This window comes from Garra rufa, chromosome 8 (assembly GCF_049309525.1).
Source record: "Garra rufa chromosome 8, GarRuf1.0, whole genome shotgun sequence".
In the NCBI taxonomy this organism is placed as follows: Eukaryota; Metazoa; Chordata; class Actinopteri; order Cypriniformes; family Cyprinidae; genus Garra; species Garra rufa.
Window position 1 is genome coordinate 21,692,001 of NC_133368.1, and position 21,368 is coordinate 21,713,368.

Consider the following 21,368-nt stretch of genomic DNA (forward strand, 5'->3'; position numbering starts at 1 on the left):
CAACGCAATATTGTAATGCATTACTTTTACAAGTAACTTATCCCAATATAATGTTATATAAATAATGTTACAAAATTTTTATTTCATAAATTCTGAAAGAACCATGAAAAATGTATCACGGTTTCTATGAAAAATATAAAGAAGCATTACATCAGCATATTATAATAATTTCTAAAGGATCATGTGACACTGAAGATTGGCTTAATGACTGCTGAACAACTCTTTTTTACTTTTCATTTAAATTATAATATTTCTCAATATTACAGAATTTTTGATCAAATAAATGCAGCTTTGGTGAACATACAAAATCGTACTTATACCAGCTTGAATGGTAGTTTTTCTTCTCAGTGATGTTTCACCAAAGGGGTGAAAAAAAAACTGACTAACGTTCTCTTTCTCACTTTGAAAGTCAATAGTTAAACATTACATCAGTTTAGCATTAAATCATTTAAAACACTTTAATATTTATCTTATTTTATTATAAAATAAAGCCACTGAATCAGGTGATGTGACATTAAATCCTAAACATTGTAGAACTGTACTCACAATAACTGAAATAATGCATTGTCCAAAATATGTTCATCTAAAGTGACTTAAGGTTAATCATATCAAGCAATTTGTCACAGAACCAACAATATTCATACATAGAATTCATCAGATTTGAAAAATATTGCAAAATTGTACCAAAGAAAAGCAGAACAAACACAGGCACGTTGATGCCATTCTAGTGACCCGCACTCTAAGCATACAGTTGGAACAAAAAGTTGCTTCTGGCCTCTTTTTCATTCTTGTACAATGCATGGACTGGGCTAATGCTGACTGTAGGGCTTAGTGACTGTGTGTGAATGAGTGAGTGAGAACTCTGTCTGTCTGTGTGTGTGTGTGTGTGTGTGTGTGTGTGTGTGTGTGTGTGTGTGTGTGTGTGTGTGTGTGTGTGTGTGTGTGTGTGTGACTGGGGAGCAGTCTGAGGCAGGGGGTTGAGCCACTGTTGTACAATCCTACCTGAACACATGTGGCAGAGAAACACAGTACAGATCTCAGGAGCAAATCAAGATATTTAGCGACAAGGTAAGAAACAGCAACTACACATACATGTACACACAAGGAGGATACAAATGACTTCTTAGAAATTAGTAATTAGTAATTAACTTGGGTACGAACATTACGAACATGTCCTTAAACCAAAACTTTGATTAACTTTTTTGATCCACTTCAAATGTTGACTATATATATGGAGTATTTTATGTGTTAAGTCCTATCTTAGATATTGATTCCTCCAGTGAGATATATTTTGATAAAAATGTGAGCGCTCAAAAACACTCTTTTGTGACTGGTGCTCATAAACATGCTTTGAAACATGAGTGACAGCAGCTAAAGGTGTGTGACGACAGCCATCACATGACTGAAAGCCACAATCACCTCTTCAACTTTCACTGCAACACTAATACATTTATTTTAACTCGTGTAAACTTTTTTGGACAATTCTTTTGTGAGGTAATAGTTTGTTTATCTTCATCACAGATGTTAGGATTTGTTCATACATTTAATGATTTGGTTTGTTGATAACTAGAGTTGTATGTGTCAAGCAAACCTTTTCAGAAAAGTCTTTATTTGCTTACTATCGCCATCTAGTGTTCATTTGTTCTGGAGGTCTGTGTTGTCTCTGACATATGACAGCACAGAAAAAAAAGATGATAAAAACAAAACAGCTAGACAAAAGAAAGAAGTGATTTAATGTTGTTACATGCTTCTTTCTAGACTGTGAGCGTCATACATGTGCAGAACTGGAGTGTCGTAAAAATATGAACATATTGGCCTCTAGTGGGTAAGTGACTAGCAGTTTGCTAACTCAACAACATGAGTGATATTATTGCACACACATCTGCCGGAAATACCTAATCAGGATGCTGATGCCAAAACCAAAAGCTTTATGTGGGGCAAACCAACTATAGAGAGATGGTTAGATAAGAAATGAAAGCAAAACAGGCCATGTGTGAGAAAACCATGTGAATGTAGTGCCATGCAGTTTGATTGAAACAGATTTTCAGAGTTGATCATACAATAGCATAATTGCTTCTAATCACAATCTCTCTTGGTTATTTGAAGGTTTTAATGAATTGTGTCAGGATTTGAATCTACTTATATAGATTATATAGAAGTGATTGTTATGTCCTGGCTCATTAAGAGTTGATGTAGCCAAACAGATTCAAACAGTATCTGATCACTCAGCATATTGACTGCTGTAAGATAATTAACTCATTCTGCCTTAATTATTTAAATATATGTGAACTTTTGGGGTGACTTTGGGATGACTATTTGTCATTTGAGCAAATAAAGGAATGGCAGGAGTTCTACTGCCTACTATGTTCTTGATGTAAAATAAAATGCTGATGTGTGACATTACGTACACTATTAAAAACCGGTACATTTCTAAACGTATAACTTGGTAGTCTTAAGCACTGAGGCTCAAAGGGCAAAATGGGCAGAATTTGTTAATTTTTATGTTATTAAAATGGCTGAGCAGTGCATTTTTAGCAGAATAGTGAAGATTTAATAAACTCCTTTTTTGTTAACATTTTGTTTATACATAAAATATGTGACTCTGGATCACAAAACCAGTCTTAAGTAGCACAGCTATATTTGTAGCAATAGCCATAAATACATTGTATGGGTCAAAATTATAGATTTTTCTTTTATGGCAAAAATGATTAGGGTATTAAGTAAAGATCATGTTCCATTAAGATATTTTGTAAATTTCCTACCGTAAATATATCGAAACTTATTTTTTTATTAGTAATATGCATTGCTAAAAACTTAATTTGGACAACTTTAAAGACGTTTTTCTCGATATTTAGATTTTTTTGCAACTTCAGATTCCAGATTTTCAAATTGTTGTATCTCGGCCAAATATTGTCCTATCCTAACAAGCATACATCAGTGGAAAGCTTTCAGATTAAACAAAAAAAATTACCCCTATGACCCCTATGGTTTTGTGGTCCAGGGTCACATATGAGGTATAAATACACTGCTGTTTAAAGTATTTTGTGCTCGCCAAGGTATTTATCAGATCAGAAACACAGTAAAAAAAAAAACAGTAATACTGACCATTACAAAATATATATATTTTAATGCAATTCATTATTAAATTTCCAATGAAAATTTGATTTCAGTGTTGAAAACAGTTGTGCTGCTTAATATTTTTGTTAAAATTTCTTTCAAAAAATACCTTATTGACCCTATACTTTTCAAAAGTTTGAGTTTTATTTCCAAAACAAGTGGCAATACAGCTGCATTACACCTTTTTGTCAATAATGACACAATAAGTAACAAGACTTATTTCTATTGTGGTTAGTCCTTGATTTTAGAAGAACACAATTTGTATGACGACAGGCATATTTTGCATTCATTTCATACTAATTACAAAACACATATAATTTTCACACTCAAACACATCCACTGAGACAATCTTCACAACAGTACAATAATCCAAATCTGTCAAATATTAGACAGCCTATCTAAAAATAGTAGCATATGTATATTTACTACACCCTCAAAAACTGTATGACACCTTGAAAACATATCAATTCTGACTACTCCACTTAAAAGGCTCTGAGGATGTAACTTGTACGATGCCTGAATAAAATGATGAAACATGGTACAAATATGATTAAATCTATTCTGCAGTATTGTCAAACAAACTAGGTTAAAGGGATAGTTCACCCAAAAATGAAAATTGAAAATTGTGTCTCACCATCATGTTGTTCCAAACCCGTAAGACCTCCGTTCATCTTTGGAACACAAATTAAGATATTTTTGATGAAATCCAAGAGCTTTCTGACCCTGCATAGACAGCAACACAACTGACACGTTCAAGGCCCAGAAAGGTAGTAAAGACATTGTTAAAGTAGTCATAGTTAGTGGTTCAACCGTAATGTTACGTAGCTACGAGAAGACATTTTGTGTGCAAAGAAAACAAAAATAATTACTTTATTTGAATAAAGTCCTTATTTTTGTTTTCTCTGTGTACAAAAATTATGGTTGAACCACTGATGTCACATGGACTATTTTAATCAATGTCCTTACTACCTTTCTTGGCCTTGAACGTGCCAGTTGTGTTGCTGTCTATGCAGGGTCAGAAAGCTCTTGGATTTGATCAAAAATATCTTAATTTGTGTTCCAAATATGAATGAAGCTCTTTCGGGTTTGGAACAACATGATGGTGTGTAATTAATGACAGAATTTTAACTTTTGGGTGAACTGTCCCTTTACAGGTAAATTCAAGTGAACCCACTTTTGTAAAATAGAGAAATATATCAGTTTTCTGTCAGAATTTTATTTGACTATTTCATTTGAACAGCAGGTTCTCATTCTAAATAGACTTTGCTATTGCTGTCTTACTGTTTAGTTAGACAGAGCAGGTGGTTGCCTCACACGTAGAGAACGGTGAGGGAGGCTTGTGCACACTTGTGCACGTGCGCCTGTGGTCAGTATGGCCAATCAGCACATTTCCAGTCACTGCAAACACAATAAACATCAGGGGTCAGTACCAGGCCCCCAGCTTGCTAGGTCATGGCTCTCTTTTGCTGTTTTATGTTTATTTACACCAAACCAAAACTACATTACACACAGACTGTTTCATATCAATCCAATATAGCCACAGATTTGGGTTAGAGTTACAATGCTGTTGACCAGACGGATGAGTAATTCATTGTGTTTTGAAAAGCACATGGTTGTTATATAGTTTACATGTACTGAGGGATAAGTAAACTTTGGGTTGCTCCAGTCCTTCAAAAACAGTACTGGATTAGGTCCATAGGTCAGGAGTTTCTGATGACTACAAGAACAGATCTGGTGTTCCGTTTAATTATTAACTTTTTAGCATCAGTGCATGAAAATTGTATTCAGAAAGTTTATTGACAAATAGATTTTTCTGACAAATATTAGTGTGAAAATACATTTCAGTTCACTCTCTTTTGCACTATGTAATCATATAGTCTTATAAAGGGAATGAAATGTCTTGTAAAAGCTATACCGGCCCATAACGAGAGTTCAAAAGTTAATCCCAACCCTCTTGTGTTTCCATCCACTTGGTTCAGACTTTCATGTTAATCAGTGACTGCCAAAGTTATCTGGCTAAAAGCACCGAAGCAGTCCACTGTGCTGTGACTTAAATTTGTCTAAACTGTCAGAAAAGGTAAAATGGGCCTCTTCTTTGCATTTTCATTGTACAGCTGTTATATACAATACTATTTAATTGTAATATGCAAACTTAATTTGGAAAATCATGTGTGTAAACCTTGATATTCTGATTCTGTTTGAATGCAGGTAATTTGTTTAATGGTTTTAAGCACTAATCTGCAATATCGTGTGAAAATGTTCAAATGTTTCCATAGCAACTATATAATTGCAGCTTTAAATGTATTTTTTCCACATTTACTAATGTAAAAATGACTTAAAAAATATATCGAGACCCTGGACCACAGAGTTATTAAGTTTTATACATCATCTGAAAGCTGAATAAATAAGCTTTTTATTGATGTATGGTTTGTTAGGATAGGTCAATATTTGGTTGAGATACAATCTGAAGGTGCAAAAAATCCAAATATTGAAAGTTGTCCAAATGAAGTTCTTAGCCATGCATATTACTAATCAAAAAATGTTTTGATACATTTACAGTAGGATATTTACAAAATATCTTCATGGAACATGATCTTAATATCCTAATGATTTTTGGCATAAAATATATATATATAATTTTGACCCATACAATGTATTGTTGGCTACTGCTACAAATATATCCGTGGTACTTAAGACTGGTTTTGTAGTCCAGGGTCACATTTTATTTACATTTATATTGAGAAAGTAAATAATCTAAATATTGAATGTGAACTCAGTGATAAAATGATATTAATGCTGATACATTCTCACATGTGTATGTACTGATAATGTCATGATGATTATGGTGTTGTTGTTTTTTTTTAATAGTGAGGAAGGCGTCTGTGTAGAAATGACTATGGTCTGTTTGACTGATTTTGAGGACTATGCAAGGCAGCACCTCCCAAAGGCTACGTGGGACTATTATGAGGCTGGAGCTGATGACTGTTGTACCAGAGATGACAACTTGAAGGCCTTTAAACGGTACTATGCTGCTGTGGGGAAATATTATACAATTTTAGGATCCATGCTTATGGGTAATCTCTGTCTAAACTAATCTCATTCAATAATGTCATCTCTTAAAGGATCCGCTTGAGACCACGGATCTTACGTGATGTGTCACTCAATGACACTCGGACCTGTGTGCTGGGAACGGAGATAAGCTTCCCTGTGGGAATTGCTCCAACGGCTTTCCACTGCCTTGCGTGGCATGAGGGAGAACTGGCTACTGCTAGAGGTGAGAGTGTGATGAGTTGACTTTGTTTCATTATTTCTTTGGCCAGCTACTAGCAACTAGTTTTACTTTTTTGCATCTTATCTCTCAGTTCTTCTTTTATTTCCCAGCTACAGAGGCAGTAAACACCTGTTACATAGCTAGCACGTACGCCACATGTTCAGTGGAGGAGATTGCTGCAGCAGCGCCCAATGGGTACCGTTGGTTCCAGCTGTACCTGTACCGAGACCGTAAGCTCTCCGAGCAGATTGTACGCAGGGTGGAAGCACTTGGCTACAAAGCTCTGGTGCTTACAGTGGACGTGCCCTACACTGGCAAACGGCGCAATGACATACGCAACCAGTTTAAGCTCCCACCTCACCTGAAGGTCAAGAACTTTGAGGGAATGTTCCAGGTAAGTTCCAGGTTTTACATTTATAATACAGTAAAGCAAGGGTCTTTGGGAAATTTGAGAGAAAAAAAAGATAATGGAAAATATTTTAGAGCTGTCAAAGTTAATGCATTTACTGATGATATTATTAAATATGTTTAAGTCAATAATTATTATAATATTTATTTATTATAATATTGATTTAACTTAAAGGATTAGTTCACTCGTTATTTAAAATTTCATGATAATTTACTCACCCCCATGTCATCCAAGATGGCATCTTCAGTCGAAAAGAAATTAACGTTTTTGAGTAAAATATTCTAGAATTTTTTCTCCATATAGTGGACTTCAATGGGGATCAACGGGTTGAAGATCCAAATTGCGGTTTCAGTGCAGCTTCAAAGGAAAAAAATACTAATTTTATTTATTGTTTTATTTTTAGTTCTTATTTTTAGTAGGGTAAAGCGAAAAATACATCTCATTTTCTTCTCCACGTCCATGATTATGTAATGCTTAAAGGTCCCATATTGTCAAAATCAAAATTTCCTGGCTTTTTTCATGATAACTAAGGTCTAGGGGCTATCTAACTACCATATGAGTTTCAAAACAGTCAATCCACAGTAAACTGCACACAGCCTGCTTAAAGTAGCTGTTCATTTTCACGAGCAGCTGTGACTTCCGTAACGATGTGACGTCCGATCGACTCAAGTCACCGCCTTCAGTCACCAACCAACGTCCCACCCTCCTTTTGTCAAACCCCCAGACAACAACGCATCCATTCCATTACTGAGCAACAACAACACGAAAACAAGTGGAGAAAACCCTGTTCAGTCGATAGATGTCAAGCTAGGATCATTACACAGGCTTCAGAACAACGTGAATATAAGAGACCAGCGGCACGTCAACTTCAGCCTCTTTCACACAGCGATTCCGGTAAATACACGGATAATGTGTCCCACGATTTGTTCCGGAATTGTTTAATTTGGTTCATTCACAGTTGTTTTCCGGAATCTGTGTGTGCTTTACACACAACCCATAAAGACATGTGACGTTTGGATGTGAGATGTAATGCAACGCGTACGTTTCACTAAACTGAAACTAACCTGAACAAACTGTGCTTCAGCGCTGATAGTGAGGAGCTGGCTCTGCCTGATGATCGCTGCTTCATTCCACTTTGCACGTAACGTTATTTTTCGTTGTGAAGAGTCGCTTGATAACGTGCATCATTACTACAACACTGCCTTTAGGTTCTGGCTTTGGTTCACACAGTTCCCGTAATTTTCCAGAATCAGCGCGCATTGTGAAAGGGGCTTTACTAAAGCAACAGTTATGTAGCTTACTGCATTCGGTGTTTGAAAAAGAAAAAACATTAATGATAATTCTAAAATATCCTGTTGAGTATCAGCTCTCTCTATTGCTCTGAGCTTGCTTACGCTTACAGCATACATGACCGTAGTTACCTGTGATTGGCCTGGTTGTGCGTCACTCAGAAAACAACAAGCCAATCAGAAGAGAGGGTCATGAATATTAATTAGATGGGCCAAAATCGACCTGTTTTTGACAGAGCTCCTAAAAAAGGAGCTGTAAAAATATATTGAGATGGATTTTGGCACTTATACCGCAAATATATATTCTTAAGGACATCAACAAATAAAATAAACCTCCAGAAATGTGTACAATATGGGACCTTTAAGGTCGAGCTAGTGCAAGATGAGCATTTGTGGTAAAACAATTTTGTATACAATTTTTTTTTTTTTTTTTTTGAAAATTACTGATCGTTTCACTATATAAGACCCTTATTCCTCGGCTGGAATTGTGTAGAGCCCTTTGAAGCTGCAGTAAAACTGCAATTTGGACCACCAAACCGTTGACCACTGTTGAAGTCCACTATATGGTGAAAAATCCTAGAATGTTTTTCTCAAAAACCCTAATTTCTTTTCGACTGAAGAAAGACATGAACATCTTGGATGACATGGGGGTGAGTTAAATATCAGAAATTTTTTTTTAATTCTGGAAGTTAACTTATCCTTTAACAAGTTTAAGTGAAGGAAAAATTATTTGATCCCCTGCTGATTTTGTATGTTTGCCCACTGACAAAGAAATTATCAGTCTAATATTTTAATGGTAGGTTTATTTGAACAGTGCATTTAAAAAACGTTAAAAATTGATTTGCATTTGAATGAGTGAAAAACATAACTTACTACTTGGTGGCAAAACCATTGTTGACCACCAGGTTTGCACGCATCTCAGGAGTGATTTTGTCCCACTCCTCTTTGCAGATCCTCCCCAAGTCATTAAGGTTTCAAAGCTGGCATTTGGGAACTCGAATCTTCAGCTCCCTCCACAGATTTTCTATGGGATTAAGGTCTGGAGACTAGGCTAGGACACTCCAGGAGCTTAATGTGCTTCCTCTTGAGCCACTCCTTTGTTGCCTTGGCCATGTGTTTTGGGTCATTGTCATGCTGGAATATCAATCCACGACCCATTTTCAATGCCCTGGCTGAGAGAAGGAGGTTCTCCCAAGAATTGATGGTACATGGCCTCATCCATCGTCCCTTTAATGCGGTGTTCTTGGGGTCATAGGCAGCATTCCTCCTTCCTCCAAAAACTACGAGTTGAGGGCAAAGAGCTCGATTTTGGTCCCATCTGACCACAACACTTTCACTCTGTTCTCCTCTGAATCATTCAGATGTTCTTCGGCAAACTTCAGAAGGGCCTGTACATGTGCTTTCTTGAGCAGGGGGACCTTGCGGGTGCTGCAAGATTTTAGTCCTATTTAGTCCTCCGTAGTGTGTCACCAATTGTTTTCTTGGTGACTATGGTCCCAGCTGCCTTGAGATCATTGGCAAGATCCTCGTGTGTATTTCTGGGCTGATTCCTCAGCGTTCTCATTATCATTAAAGCTCCAAGATGTAAGATCTTACATGGAGCCCCAGACCGAGGTAGATTGACATTTATTTTGTGTTTCATTTGCAAATAATAACACCAACTGTTGTCACCTTCTCACCGCTTAGTGATGGTCTAGTACCCCATTTCAGCCTTGTATAGGTCTACAATCTTGTCCCTGACATCCTTGGACAGCTCTTCAATCTTGGCCATGGTGGAGAGTTTGGAATCTGATTGATTGATTGCTTGCTTCTGTGAACAGGTGTCTTTTATACAGGTAAAAAAACGTGATAAACCTCCAGAAATATTTTTTTGTTGTTGTTGTCCTGTCCCTCACTGTTAAAATTAACCTACCATTAAAATTATAGACTGATTATTTCTTTGTCAGTGGGCATACATACAAAATCAGCAGAGAAACTAATTATTTTATCCCTCACTGTACAGTATTTAGCTATGTAGTATGTGTTTCTCTTTCCTCTCTCTACAGCAGCAGGCAGCTTCGCAGGAGGAATACGGGATCCCGGCTAATACATTGGACCCATCGATCAGCTGGAAGGATGTGTGCTGGCTCCAGTCTCTATCACGGCTGCCTATAATCATCAAGGGCATCCTTACTAAAGAGGACGCAGAGCTGGCCGTGGAGCATGGTGTCCAGGGGATAATTGTGTCTAATCATGGTGGCCGACAACTGGATGGAGGGCCCGCAACGGTAAACCAATCTGTCAATGTCTCTGTAGTTAAATGTGATTCCCACCATTCAGACAGTTACACCTTGACCTTCTTTGTCACACAGATAGATTGTCTGCCTGAGATAGTGGACGCAGTGCAGGGCCGGGTCGAGGTCTACATGGACGGAGGGATCCGCACAGGCAATGATGTGCTGAAGGCCATAGCCTTGGGAGCCAAATGTGTGTTTATTGGCAGACCAGCAGTCTGGGGCCTTGCTTACAAGGTAACTGTGTGGAAAGTAGTATTTCTAAATATATTTGCACCTGTTCTAAATACTGATGTGATATTTGGTGCAGATAAGATGCTCATATACAGTATATTTTCATCAGGGTGAGGAAGGAGTGAGAGAGATCTTACAGATTCTACAAGACGAGTTTCGTTTATCCATGGCGCTGTCAGGTCAGTCTGCTGTGTAATATGCATCATTCAACAAAAAATGGGTCACGTTTTGATGTCTGACAACTCTCTTCATTTCAAATCGCCTCTACTAGGTTGCCGAAATGTTGCTGAGATCAACAGGAACCTCATTCAGTTCTCCAAACTTTGAACAGCAAAGAGGACTTTAGTCATTTCTACTTTACCACTGACAGCAAAGCACTGGAAAGATCCACTTAATCGACTATTACTACTAAATGTATTCAAGAAACTGCTGTTGCTGCAAGTAACATTTATCAAGAATGACATATTTACAAATGTTCACAATGTGCAGATGGTTTTAATACAGTATTTGTATTGCAGTAAACAATATGAATGGCACAGCATAAATTCCACACTATTTTGACTGAGAGTGAATTATTTTACTACCTGATGAATCTCCAGTCAGTAATTGTCAAATTTATTTATATAGCACTTTTAAAAATACAAATTGCTGCAAAGCAGCTTTATAGTAGTACAGGAGCAAAATTGTTAAAACAGGATTAAATTGTTTCGGTTCTCATAATTATGACTTCTATTTCAACTATAAAGCAACTCTGCAGAAGATAATAATCTGGTAAATTAGATGTTTTGTGCTTTACATGCTCCACTGTACACCATTAGTCAAAAGTTTTTGAACAGTAGGATTTTTAAAGTCTCTTCTGCTCACCAAGCCGACATTTATTTTATCTAAAGTACAGCAAAAGCAGTAACATTTTGAAATATTTTTACTACTTAAAATACCTGTTTTCTATTTGAATATATTTTAAAATGTAATTTATTCCTGTGATTTCAAAGCAGACTTTTTATTATCATTTTGAGTATGATTAGTATAATTATAGTATCATTTAGTAACATTATCTTTCAGAAATCAGAAATTTGCTGCTCAAAAACATTTATCAATATTATTATGTTGACAACATAATCATTTTTTTCAGGTTTCTTTGATGGATAGAAAGTTCAGAAGAACAGCATTCTCTGAAATAGAAATCTTTTGTAACATTATAAATGTCTTCATCATCACTTTTGATCAATTTAAAGCGTCCTTGCCTTTGAATTGCCCCTTGGGGACAAATAAAGGTTTTTGAATTTGAATAAATAAAAGTATTAATTTCTATAATTTCTTTACCAAAAAATAAAATAAAAATAAATTATACTGACTCCAAGCTCAAAAGAATTGGGGGGAAAATGTACTTAACTGGCTTAAATATTGATAACAGTAATAACAAATATTTCTTAAACTGCAAATCAGCATATTAGAATGATTTCTGAAGGATCCTGTGACGATGAAGACTGAAGAAATGATGCTGAAAATTTAGTTTTGATCACATTAATAACTACATTTTAAAATATATTCAAATAGAAACCTGTTGTTTTAAATAGTAAATATATTGTTACAAAATGTTACTGTTTTTGCTGTACTTTAAATCAAATAAATGCAGGCTTGATGGGCAGAAGATTCATGGGATTGATTCACGATTCAAAAGTAAGTAAAGCACAAAGACAACAAGCAAGGTCATTCATGACAGTGGTTTTCAAGCTGTCTTTTATGTAAATTAAATAACGTACAATGAGAAAAGTTTCGGATTTTGGAGAAAAGTGAGGCTATCATCAGTACTGAATGGATTAAAGTATCCAATGTGGCAAAACTAAACAATACCAGATTCTCTGAAGTAATAAGTAATGGTATGTTAAATCAATATACTTTTTCTGTTGACTTCTTACTTTTTGTGCAAGGTTAACTTGGATTTCCAGTCTAAAAATAAGCACATGGTACAAATGTATGCACTTATCTCATATCTAAGTGCTCATTTGTTCTTTTACTTTATGTCTTCAACATAAAGATTGTTTGTTTTACAGACACTGCAGTAAACAATCAGTAAACTGCTAATGCAGCACATAAAGAAATGCAAATCTGCAATCGGCTTCCTCTTTTCACACCGGTTATGGGTTCACCTCATGAGTATCAAACACGACATCTGAGTGCAAAAGCAGCCGAAGCTTGAACTGAAGCCTATTATAAGTAACATGTCAAAAGGAGGAAGATAGAACGTTTTGAAACAAGGGGTGTGTGTGTGTGTGTGTGTGTGTGTGTGTGTGTTAGAGAAGAGAGAGAAGTGACACAGGAAGTCAATGAGGTTGTGGTAAACAGACTCTACATACACATTTGTGTCGACTGAGTGCGATCACAGCGTGATGCTTTGTGCTAAAATGAGAAGACACTTCTGAAACCCCCAGAGAAAGCACCACGTCTCGGTAAGCTCCTTTTATTTTAAGTAGACCATCTTTCCTTAATTTTACCCCACTCATAAACTTTGCAATTGTGGGTCAGTGCTTTGAAGAGGATGGGTAATGTAGTACTGTTACTTAGTAACAGTAAGTTCAGCATTTAGCTTGAGTTTATCTGACAAGTATTTTTGTGAACTTAACTAGAGAAAGACTCTGTCTTTCTACGCACATTTAAAGATGAGGCCATGTCTCATCGGTATCTTTGTGTCGTTACACATAGATGCCAGTGCTAACTTCCCCTTTCAGATCTTGTTGTTGATGAAACTTTTTCACTTTGATCCAAATATTGTTCCTGCAGATCTGACGAAGCACTTAACTATTTTTTCTCACTTTTTTTTTAATCAGAAATCCCGTTGAGAGCAACTTTGCAAAGAAGCAGACAAAAGACATGGGGTAAGCTCTGATGGTCTTGTGAAGTTATTGCATCATAGGCCTTTCTTTAAAGAAGAGTTTGGATAGCCACGTTATATACTAATCAGAAATTCGTACGTTTGTAATCCTTTTTAGTGATTGATTTAATTCTTAGATTTTCGTAACTGTTTCATTGCATCAATACAAATTACAGCTAAAATAAATCTCAGAGATTTAGTATGTTTGTTTAGTGGAAACATGTGCTTTCGTGTTGAGATCGATGTGCAACCCAGGATACAGAAATCATTTTTTCTGTGAAAATAGGCCTAAATATATTTACAAGCACATAAAATAAGGCATTTGGTTAGTGAACTGTTGTCATTCAATACAAATGGCCAGTTAAATGTTAATAATTATTTCAGAATATTATTAGAAATAAGGTGGAATATATAGGTCGAAGTTTTATTTTGGCTTTATTTCAGCAACAGTGGGGAGGAAGGAAAACTGCATCGCAGACTTTCCCGAATAGGAAGCAGATCGCAGAGAGAGCCGCCACGACCCCCTCCTCAAACAGAGAAACCTCCAACAGTGGTTCCTCCAAGACCAGCTGAGACTGTGCCTAAACCTCCAGAACCTGCACCAAAACCAGTTGTGATCCCCCCAAAACCTCCAGTGGCTCAAAAGCCTGCTGCCCCTCCGAAGCCACAAATACAAGTGTTCAGCAGCACAGAGCATGGCGCTGATATACTCAAGGTAAGACAAACTAATTAGAAAAAGTGAAAACAATCTGCCTAAAACAGAAATACAATGGTGATTTCATTGAAAATACTAGGTATTAATGACACCTCTTGCCATGTCCCAGGGGTTGGATTGTTTTCGTGGTGACGAGACTCTGTGCGATGTGACTCTGGTGCCTGGTGATAGCAGTGAAACTTTCCCAGTTCACAGGGTCATCATGGCTTCAGCCAGTGACTATTTCAAGGCCATGTTCACAGGTGAGTCTTACGGAATCCAGAAGGAGCAGCTTTTGTAAAACCTGTAAACCTTGTAAAACCTTATTAATAATGTGTAAATGTGTTATCTTTTTGTGATATTTGGTACACTTGCTGTTGATCAGCTGTCTAGTGAAAGTTGTTCATGAGTCCTGAACAGTTAAACTGCCTGCTGTACTTCAGAAAAATCCTTTAGGTCCCACAGATTCTTTGATTTCTTCAGTATTTTTGTGTGTTTGAACCCTTTCCAACAATGACCGTATGATTTTGAGGACAACTGAGGGACTCATACGCAACTATTACAAAGGGTAAACGCTCAGATGCACCAGAAGGAAACAAGATGCATTAAGAGGGGTGAAAACTTTTGAACAGAATAAAGATGTATACATTTTTCTTATTTTGCCTAAATATCATCATTTTTTCATTTAGTACTGCACTTCAGAAACTACAGAAGATACTTACATGTTTCCCAAAAGACAAAAAAATTCAAATTCCAAAAGTTTTCACTCCCGGCTCTTAAAGCGTTTGAACCTTCTGTAGTAGTTGCATATGGGTCCGTCAGTTGTCCTCAGTGTGAAAAGGTGGATTTCAAAAGCATTCGCTCATTGTTGGAAAGGGATCAAATACACAAAAATGCTGAAAAATCAAAGAATTTGTAGGACCTGAAGGACAGGCAGTTTAACTGTTTAGGACAAACACGCAACTATGAACAACTAAAATTCAGGTCAGTACTAAATAAAAAATAACATGCATTTTGTACGATCCTCTTAATTTGGTAAAATAATTAACATTTTGCAGATTCTGCAAGAAGTATGTAAACTTTTGAGCTCAACTGTATATGTATATTTATTGGTATTGGTTGATATTGGATATTTAATTGTGCATCCTGTGTTGCCTTATTTTTACATTTAATGCTCAATTAAAATTACTTTTTAGAAACAAAAATAATTTAATAAAACTTAAATTAAATTTTTAAATGCACTGTTATGATGCTTAAATTCAGTTGTAGCATTTAAAACAATTTATATCAGTGTTTAGTGTTATAAACTATATGTATTAATGTTTGTAGACAAACTTTGATAGCTTAAAACAAGATGGATGGATGGAAATAATCAACTTGAAAAGTATGGGCCAAAATGTTAATATTTGCAATATTTTGTACAAACATGTCTATTTATTTGTTCTGCATTTTGGCTTATAATTAGGCTATCAACGAAAATGTCCTCTTTGCAATCTACTTCTCACTCATGCACACCGATCAATTTTTTTTTCTCATTTCCTTCTTCTTTTTGGTGTGGCAGGTGGCATGAGAGAGCAGGAGCTGAAGGAGATTAAGCTCCATGGCGTGAGCACAGTGGGCCTGAAGAACATCATCGAGTTCATCTACACATCTCGCCTGAGCCTGGGTCTCGGCACCCTTCAGGACACACTAGAGGCGGCGAGCTTCCTCCAGGTGCTTCCCGTTCTTAGCTTCTGCAACGAGCTTCTCAGCAGTGAGGTATGAAGCCTTAAGATGAGACGTTTATTCTTCCTTTGCATGAATTATTCATCTGTGCATGATGTGAGTTTTTTAAACAAGGCGCGTTTTCTACACGGCAGATCACTATAGAAAACTGCGTGGAAGTTGAGCGCATTGCCAGGGATCTTCTGCTGGAAGATGTCCAAAGACACGTCCACACATTTGTATGCGAGAACTTCTCTGGACTTGTACAGAGCGGCCGCATCCTCCAGTTGTCCGAGGCAAGCATAACGTACGCCCTCTCCAGCGACTCTCTGAAGGGTTTCTCAGAAATGGAGCTGTACCGCATCGCCCGCTCCTGGCTGTCCCATAAACCTAGCGAGCGCCGTTCTGCTGCTTACTCTCTGATGCGCCACATCCGCTTCCCTCTGATGACTCCTGCTGAGCTCCTCCAGATCTCTCAGGAGGACCAGACTGAAGAAGGAGCAACAAGCAAAGTAAAAGAGGAAGGGGAGACGTTCATGCGATCAGACACGGCTTGTGTCAACCTCCTCCTGGAGGCCAGCAACTATCAGATGCTTCCTTTCCTCCAGCCGGGCCTGCAGACGGAACGAACCCGGATTCGATCCGATTGCACTCACCTGGTGGTTCTGGGTGGTGTGATGAGGCAGCAACTGGTGGTTAGCAAAGAGCTGAAGCTGTACGACGAGGAAGACGGAGGCACCTGGAGGTCCCTCCAACCTATGGAGGTGCCACGTTACCAGCACGGAGTGGCTCTTCTAGGGGGCTTTCTTTACATTGTTGGAGGTCAAAGCACTTATGACACCAAGGGTAAGACGGCTGTGGACAGCGCGTACAGGTACGATCCTCGCTTTGATCGCTGGTTGCAGGTGGCCTCTCTGAATGAGAAGAGGACGTTCTTCCATTTGAGCGCTCTTAAGGGGAAGCTGTACGCTGTTGGAGGGAGAAACGCCACAGGGGAGATTGGTAAGAACATGTTTTACCAATTACTCTGTACAGAATGTTCTGTCTTGTTTTAAAATACTGTGGGGGAAAAAAACTGTCTGTTTTTCAGATTCGGTGGAGTGCTACAACTTGAACAAGAATGAGTGGACTTTTGTTGCACCGATGAGTGAACCTCATTATGGACATGCTGGCACAGTACACGGAGGTCTGATGTATGTGTCAGGTGAGTATCCACCCTGATGTGAAAAGAACATCTATATTAAATGCATTAATGTGGTAACATCTGTCCTACATAACTAGAGGAGATTTTGTATACTAATTAAATGTGGCTTACAAAGCATGTGGCCTTAATCCACCACAGTCCTCTGCATGACTCTAATGAATGCACTCCACAAGAATTCTTTTATTACTTTTTTTTTTTTTAAAGATGATGATGAAGAAAACACTTTTTGGAGGTCTCTTAGCAACTGTACAACCCTCACCTAATGGTGAAGTTCCCAGAGCTAGAGTCTAAAGTAACATGAAACAGATAACCAGGAAACAGAGCTGTTTTAAGCTGATCTGGGTCACTCATCTGAGGTTAGACCACAGCCTAAAAGGGCACGGCAGGCTTGTTGTGAAACCATGAGAATGTCCACGCTTGAAGAATCACAAAGTATTCGACAAACATTAAAAATAAGGAAATTTGAAGCAAAAATAAGGAATTTGTGATAATGATAAAAAATAAGAATATATAGAGGCACATTATACGTAGTGCACTTCTTTATCAAAGATACAGAAGTGTCACTGACGATCATGAGAAAAATGAGACGTGTGAAAAACATCAAGCTGGAAATTACATGCAAGCAGAATGTTTTCATTTTGCATCATTTTGTATTTTTTCAAATTATGCAAAAAGTATTAAAAATATAATGATATATACATCTTATAAATATATTATAATTTTTATGAAATAATATATTATTTTATTATAAATAAATATACTACACTTAATTAAATTATACACTTGATTTTTTTTTTTTTTACAATAAATGCTCACTCTAAAATTACACATATCAAGACTCTTACATACACCATGCAGAATCTGCAAAATGTTATTTATTTAACCAAAATAAGAAGGATTATACAAAATGCATGTTATTTTTTTTTACTTAATACTGACCTGAATACGATATTTCACATATAAGACATTTACATATAATCCACAAGAAAAAATAGTTGAATTTATAAAGATGTTTCTTAAAAAATGGTTCTTTGGTTTTTCAGCTTTTTGTGTATTGACCCTATGACTGTATGATTTTGAGATCCATCATTTCACGCTAAGGACAACTGAGAGACTCATATGCAACTATTACAGACGATTCAAATGCTCCAGAAAGAAAAAACATGCATTAAAAGCCAGGGGTGTAAACTTTTACAGAATGAAGATGTGTGATTTTTCTTATTTTGCCTAAATATTGTATTTCTTTCATTTAGTACTGCCCTTTAAAAGCTACAGAAGATATTTGTTTTCCTGAAGACAAAATAAGTTATTGAAAGTTTTCACCCCCTGTTTCTTTCTGAAGCATCAGTAAGTGTTTGAACCTTCGGTAATAGAGTCCCTCAGTTATACTCAGTGTGAAAAGATGCATCTCAAAATCATACAGTCATTGTTGGGAAAGGTTCAAATACATAAAAATGCTGAGAGAGAAAAAAAACAATGGGACCTGAAGGATTTTTCTGAAGAACAGTGGGCAGCTCATGAACAACTATGACTAAAAAATACCCTGCAATCATACTTTTGGTGCACTAAACTGGTAAACTTGCACTATTGTAGGTATACCTCAGGTATACTTTAAATATCTTGTTTGTTTTTACGAGAACAAATAAGCTTGTACTATAAGTTTGCATTCACGCCTTTATACCGCAGGTGGTATCACAAGAGATGCTTTCCAGAAAGAGCTGCTGTGTTATGACCCCGACAGAGACGTGTGGAGCAGGCGAGCAGACATGATGGAGCTTCGTGGTCTTCACTGCATGTGCACCGTGGGCGACCGCCTCTACGTCATGGGTGGAAACCACTTCCGTGGGACAAATGACTATGATGATGTGCTAAGCTCTGAGTTCTACAGCCCTGCGACTGACCAGTGGACAGTGGTGGCTCCGATGCCCAGAGGTCAGAGCGATGTGGGGGTGGCCGTCTTTAAGGACCGCATCTATGTGGTGGGTGGTTACTCCTGGAACAGCAGGTGTATGGTGGATATCGTGCAGTGTTACGACCCTGAGAAAGATGAGTGGGAGAAGGTCTTCAGTGTCCTGGAGCCTCTCGGAGGCATACGGGCCTGCACTATGACAGTTCATTGCCCAAAAGCTTCAACAGATGACGCTGAAATACAAGAGTGTCCTCTTTTAACATCCAAACGCTGAACAGATGTTTTAATATCGCTATTAGCCTTTAAAATGTGACATACTGAAATTCGCTTTATATTGCTAGTGATTTGTATTGCAGAAACAAGTTGAATGGTTTGATTACTGTAGTGAGGGAAAATAATTTGCTTGTAAAAAGCCTTTAGTGCATAACTGTTTGTTTAAATGTGAATGACTGTGCTTGAATGCTGTTCTCTTTTAATGCCTGATGCTACATTTGATGGTCACAGTGCTTAATATTGCATTTCTAAATTATTCTGTTCTATGTGTAACTTGTTTCAATTACTTTTATATGCTTTGCAAAAATATGTATCTATTTTTTTAAATTAGTGCATTTGTGTTTGTTACCTTTTATGTACATCTCTCCTAATAAAATGTCTACTGATTTACATTAAAGCTAAACAAATAAATAATATTAATTAAAGCCTATTTCTGAAGTGTCATTTAGATTCATTTACACAGGCTGTGTTAATGCAGGACATGCGTTAACCTGCAGTTACAAATGCATAAATAATGTTTTGATGTTTAAAAAAATACTGAATACTGATATTTTAAATGATTTAGGGGGGAAAAAGTAAAAATATACTTTAAATATAAAGCTAAAATTGCCAGGAGGAGGCGGCAAATTACTGCACGAGCCACTGAGTCATTTATTTAACCGATTTGTTTAATTTAATAACGAAACTCTGTGTGTTGTTAAAGAGACGCAAAACTATGGAAGCTTGTTTCTGCCACTGAATAAAAAATGAGAAAAGGTAATTGTGACTTCATCTCGCAATTCTGACTTTTTTCTCAGAATTGTCATTTAAACTCGCAATTGCATGTTATAAAGTCAGAACTGTGCAATAGAAACTCGCAATTCTTAGAAATAGTCGTAATTTTAAGAAATAAAGTCAGAATTGCGTGATATAAACTCACAATTGCGAGAAATAAAGTCAGAATTGAAAGATAAAAAGTTTGTTTCTTGCAATTCTGACTTTTTTTCTCAGAATTGTGAGATATAAACTTGCAATTGTGAGTTTTAAAGTCCAGTTTTGAGGAGAAAAAATATGTTCTCAGAATTGCAAGTTTATATCTTACAATTCGACTTAAGTCAGAACTGCGTGTTATAGTTCTGACTTTTTTCCTCGTCATTGTGAGTTTATATCTCACAGTTCTAACTTTATAACACGCAGTTGCAGAATCTCACAATTCTGAGAAAAAAATCTGAATTTCAAAACGTAAACTCACAATTGCGAGTAAAAAAAGGCAGAATTTTGAGTTAAAGTCACAATTACCTTTTTTTATTTTTTATTCATGGCGGAAACAGGCCTCCATACAAAACAGATCTGATGTGGCTTTATTTGGAACTATTTTCGTTGACGAAATGGAGCAAAAACAAAATGTAAGTCAATTAATATTAACTTCTTGTCTACTGGACAGTTTAAAAAAATCAATATCACGTTTGCAATCGTGCTGATATTTGGGGGAAAACTAGCTTACACTTTCTGTGATAATAACTATATATAAGATGATATAAATATAAAAGACAGTCAAACCAAAATTTATTCAGACACCTTCAACATTTCTTATATGATCACAGTTTATTTACTATAGTTTAGAAAATGGCAATAAAATATGATTGTGGCGAGCTACGATCAACTTAGGCTTACAATGCTGTTGAGAAACACTTCCCAGGTCAAAGTGTCAAATCAATTTTTGGTCCCAAATTTTTATTCATTTTACTGGTAGTCCACTGTATGAAGAATTTTTGGGTTTAATATGTCAGAGTTTACCTTATTTCGCTTTATTTTACATAAATTAACTATAGTGTCCTGCATCCTCTAAAAAAAAAAATATCAAAAATTATATCTGGTGTCTGAATAGTTTTGGTTTGACTATATAAAAGTCATACAGGCACATTTTTGGCCTTTATCTTGAATTTCAAGGGGAATCTGCACTCTCCCGGTGTGTTTTTGTTTGGTTTTGGGGTTTTTTCAAATCATATCATTTAAACAACAATTACGATATTATCCTAGACAATATATAATCGCACACCCCTACAGACAGAAAGCAAGTTATTTAAAACTGTATTTAACAGTATTACTGTTTGTACTGTAATTTTGATCAAATAAATGC

General features: G+C 36.6%; 2 protein-coding genes across 6 annotated transcripts in view; both read left to right on the forward strand.

The window, feature by feature from the left end:
* Window positions 1-11,154, forward strand: part of hao2 (hydroxyacid oxidase 2 (long chain)) — a 41,249-nt gene extending 30,095 nt beyond the window's left edge. Inside the window, exons 2-9 of one of the 4 annotated variants that reach the window (XM_073845995.1) lie at window positions 1,759-1,825; window positions 5,986-6,138; window positions 6,240-6,391; window positions 6,499-6,782; window positions 10,135-10,353; window positions 10,438-10,596; window positions 10,703-10,772; window positions 10,865-11,154. In XM_073845995.1, coding sequence (XP_073702096.1) covers window positions 1,803-1,825; window positions 5,986-6,138; window positions 6,240-6,391; window positions 6,499-6,782; window positions 10,135-10,353; window positions 10,438-10,596; window positions 10,703-10,772; window positions 10,865-10,920 — 1,116 coding nt within the window. In that variant the 5' untranslated portion in view covers window positions 1,759-1,802 and the 3' untranslated portion in view covers window positions 10,921-11,154. Of the gene's footprint in view, window positions 1-1,758; window positions 1,826-5,097; window positions 5,195-5,985; window positions 6,139-6,239; window positions 6,392-6,498; window positions 6,783-10,131; window positions 10,354-10,437; window positions 10,597-10,702; window positions 10,773-10,864 lie in introns of those variants that run through there. The other 3 variants (XM_073845994.1, XM_073845996.1, XM_073845997.1) reach the window with 3 other exon arrangements.
* A 151-nt stretch (window positions 11,155-11,305) lies between these two features.
* LOC141340877 (kelch-like protein 9) lies at window positions 11,306-19,669 on the forward strand. Of its 2 annotated transcripts, none has more exons than XM_073845984.1 (8): window positions 11,306-13,043; window positions 13,422-13,469; window positions 13,910-14,180; window positions 14,290-14,422; window positions 15,721-15,917; window positions 16,019-16,865; window positions 16,954-17,067; window positions 18,754-19,669. In XM_073845984.1, exons 2-8 carry the CDS (start codon window positions 13,465-13,467, stop codon window positions 19,248-19,250), a joined length of 2,064 nt encoding a protein of 687 aa, XP_073702085.1. In that variant the 5' UTR covers window positions 11,306-13,043; window positions 13,422-13,464; the 3' UTR covers window positions 19,251-19,669. The 2 variants fall into 2 exon arrangements, with proteins under 2 accessions (XP_073702085.1, XP_073702086.1); XM_073845985.1 differs by having other exon boundaries at window positions 13,916-14,180.
* Window positions 19,670-21,368: the final 1,699 nt, after the last annotated feature.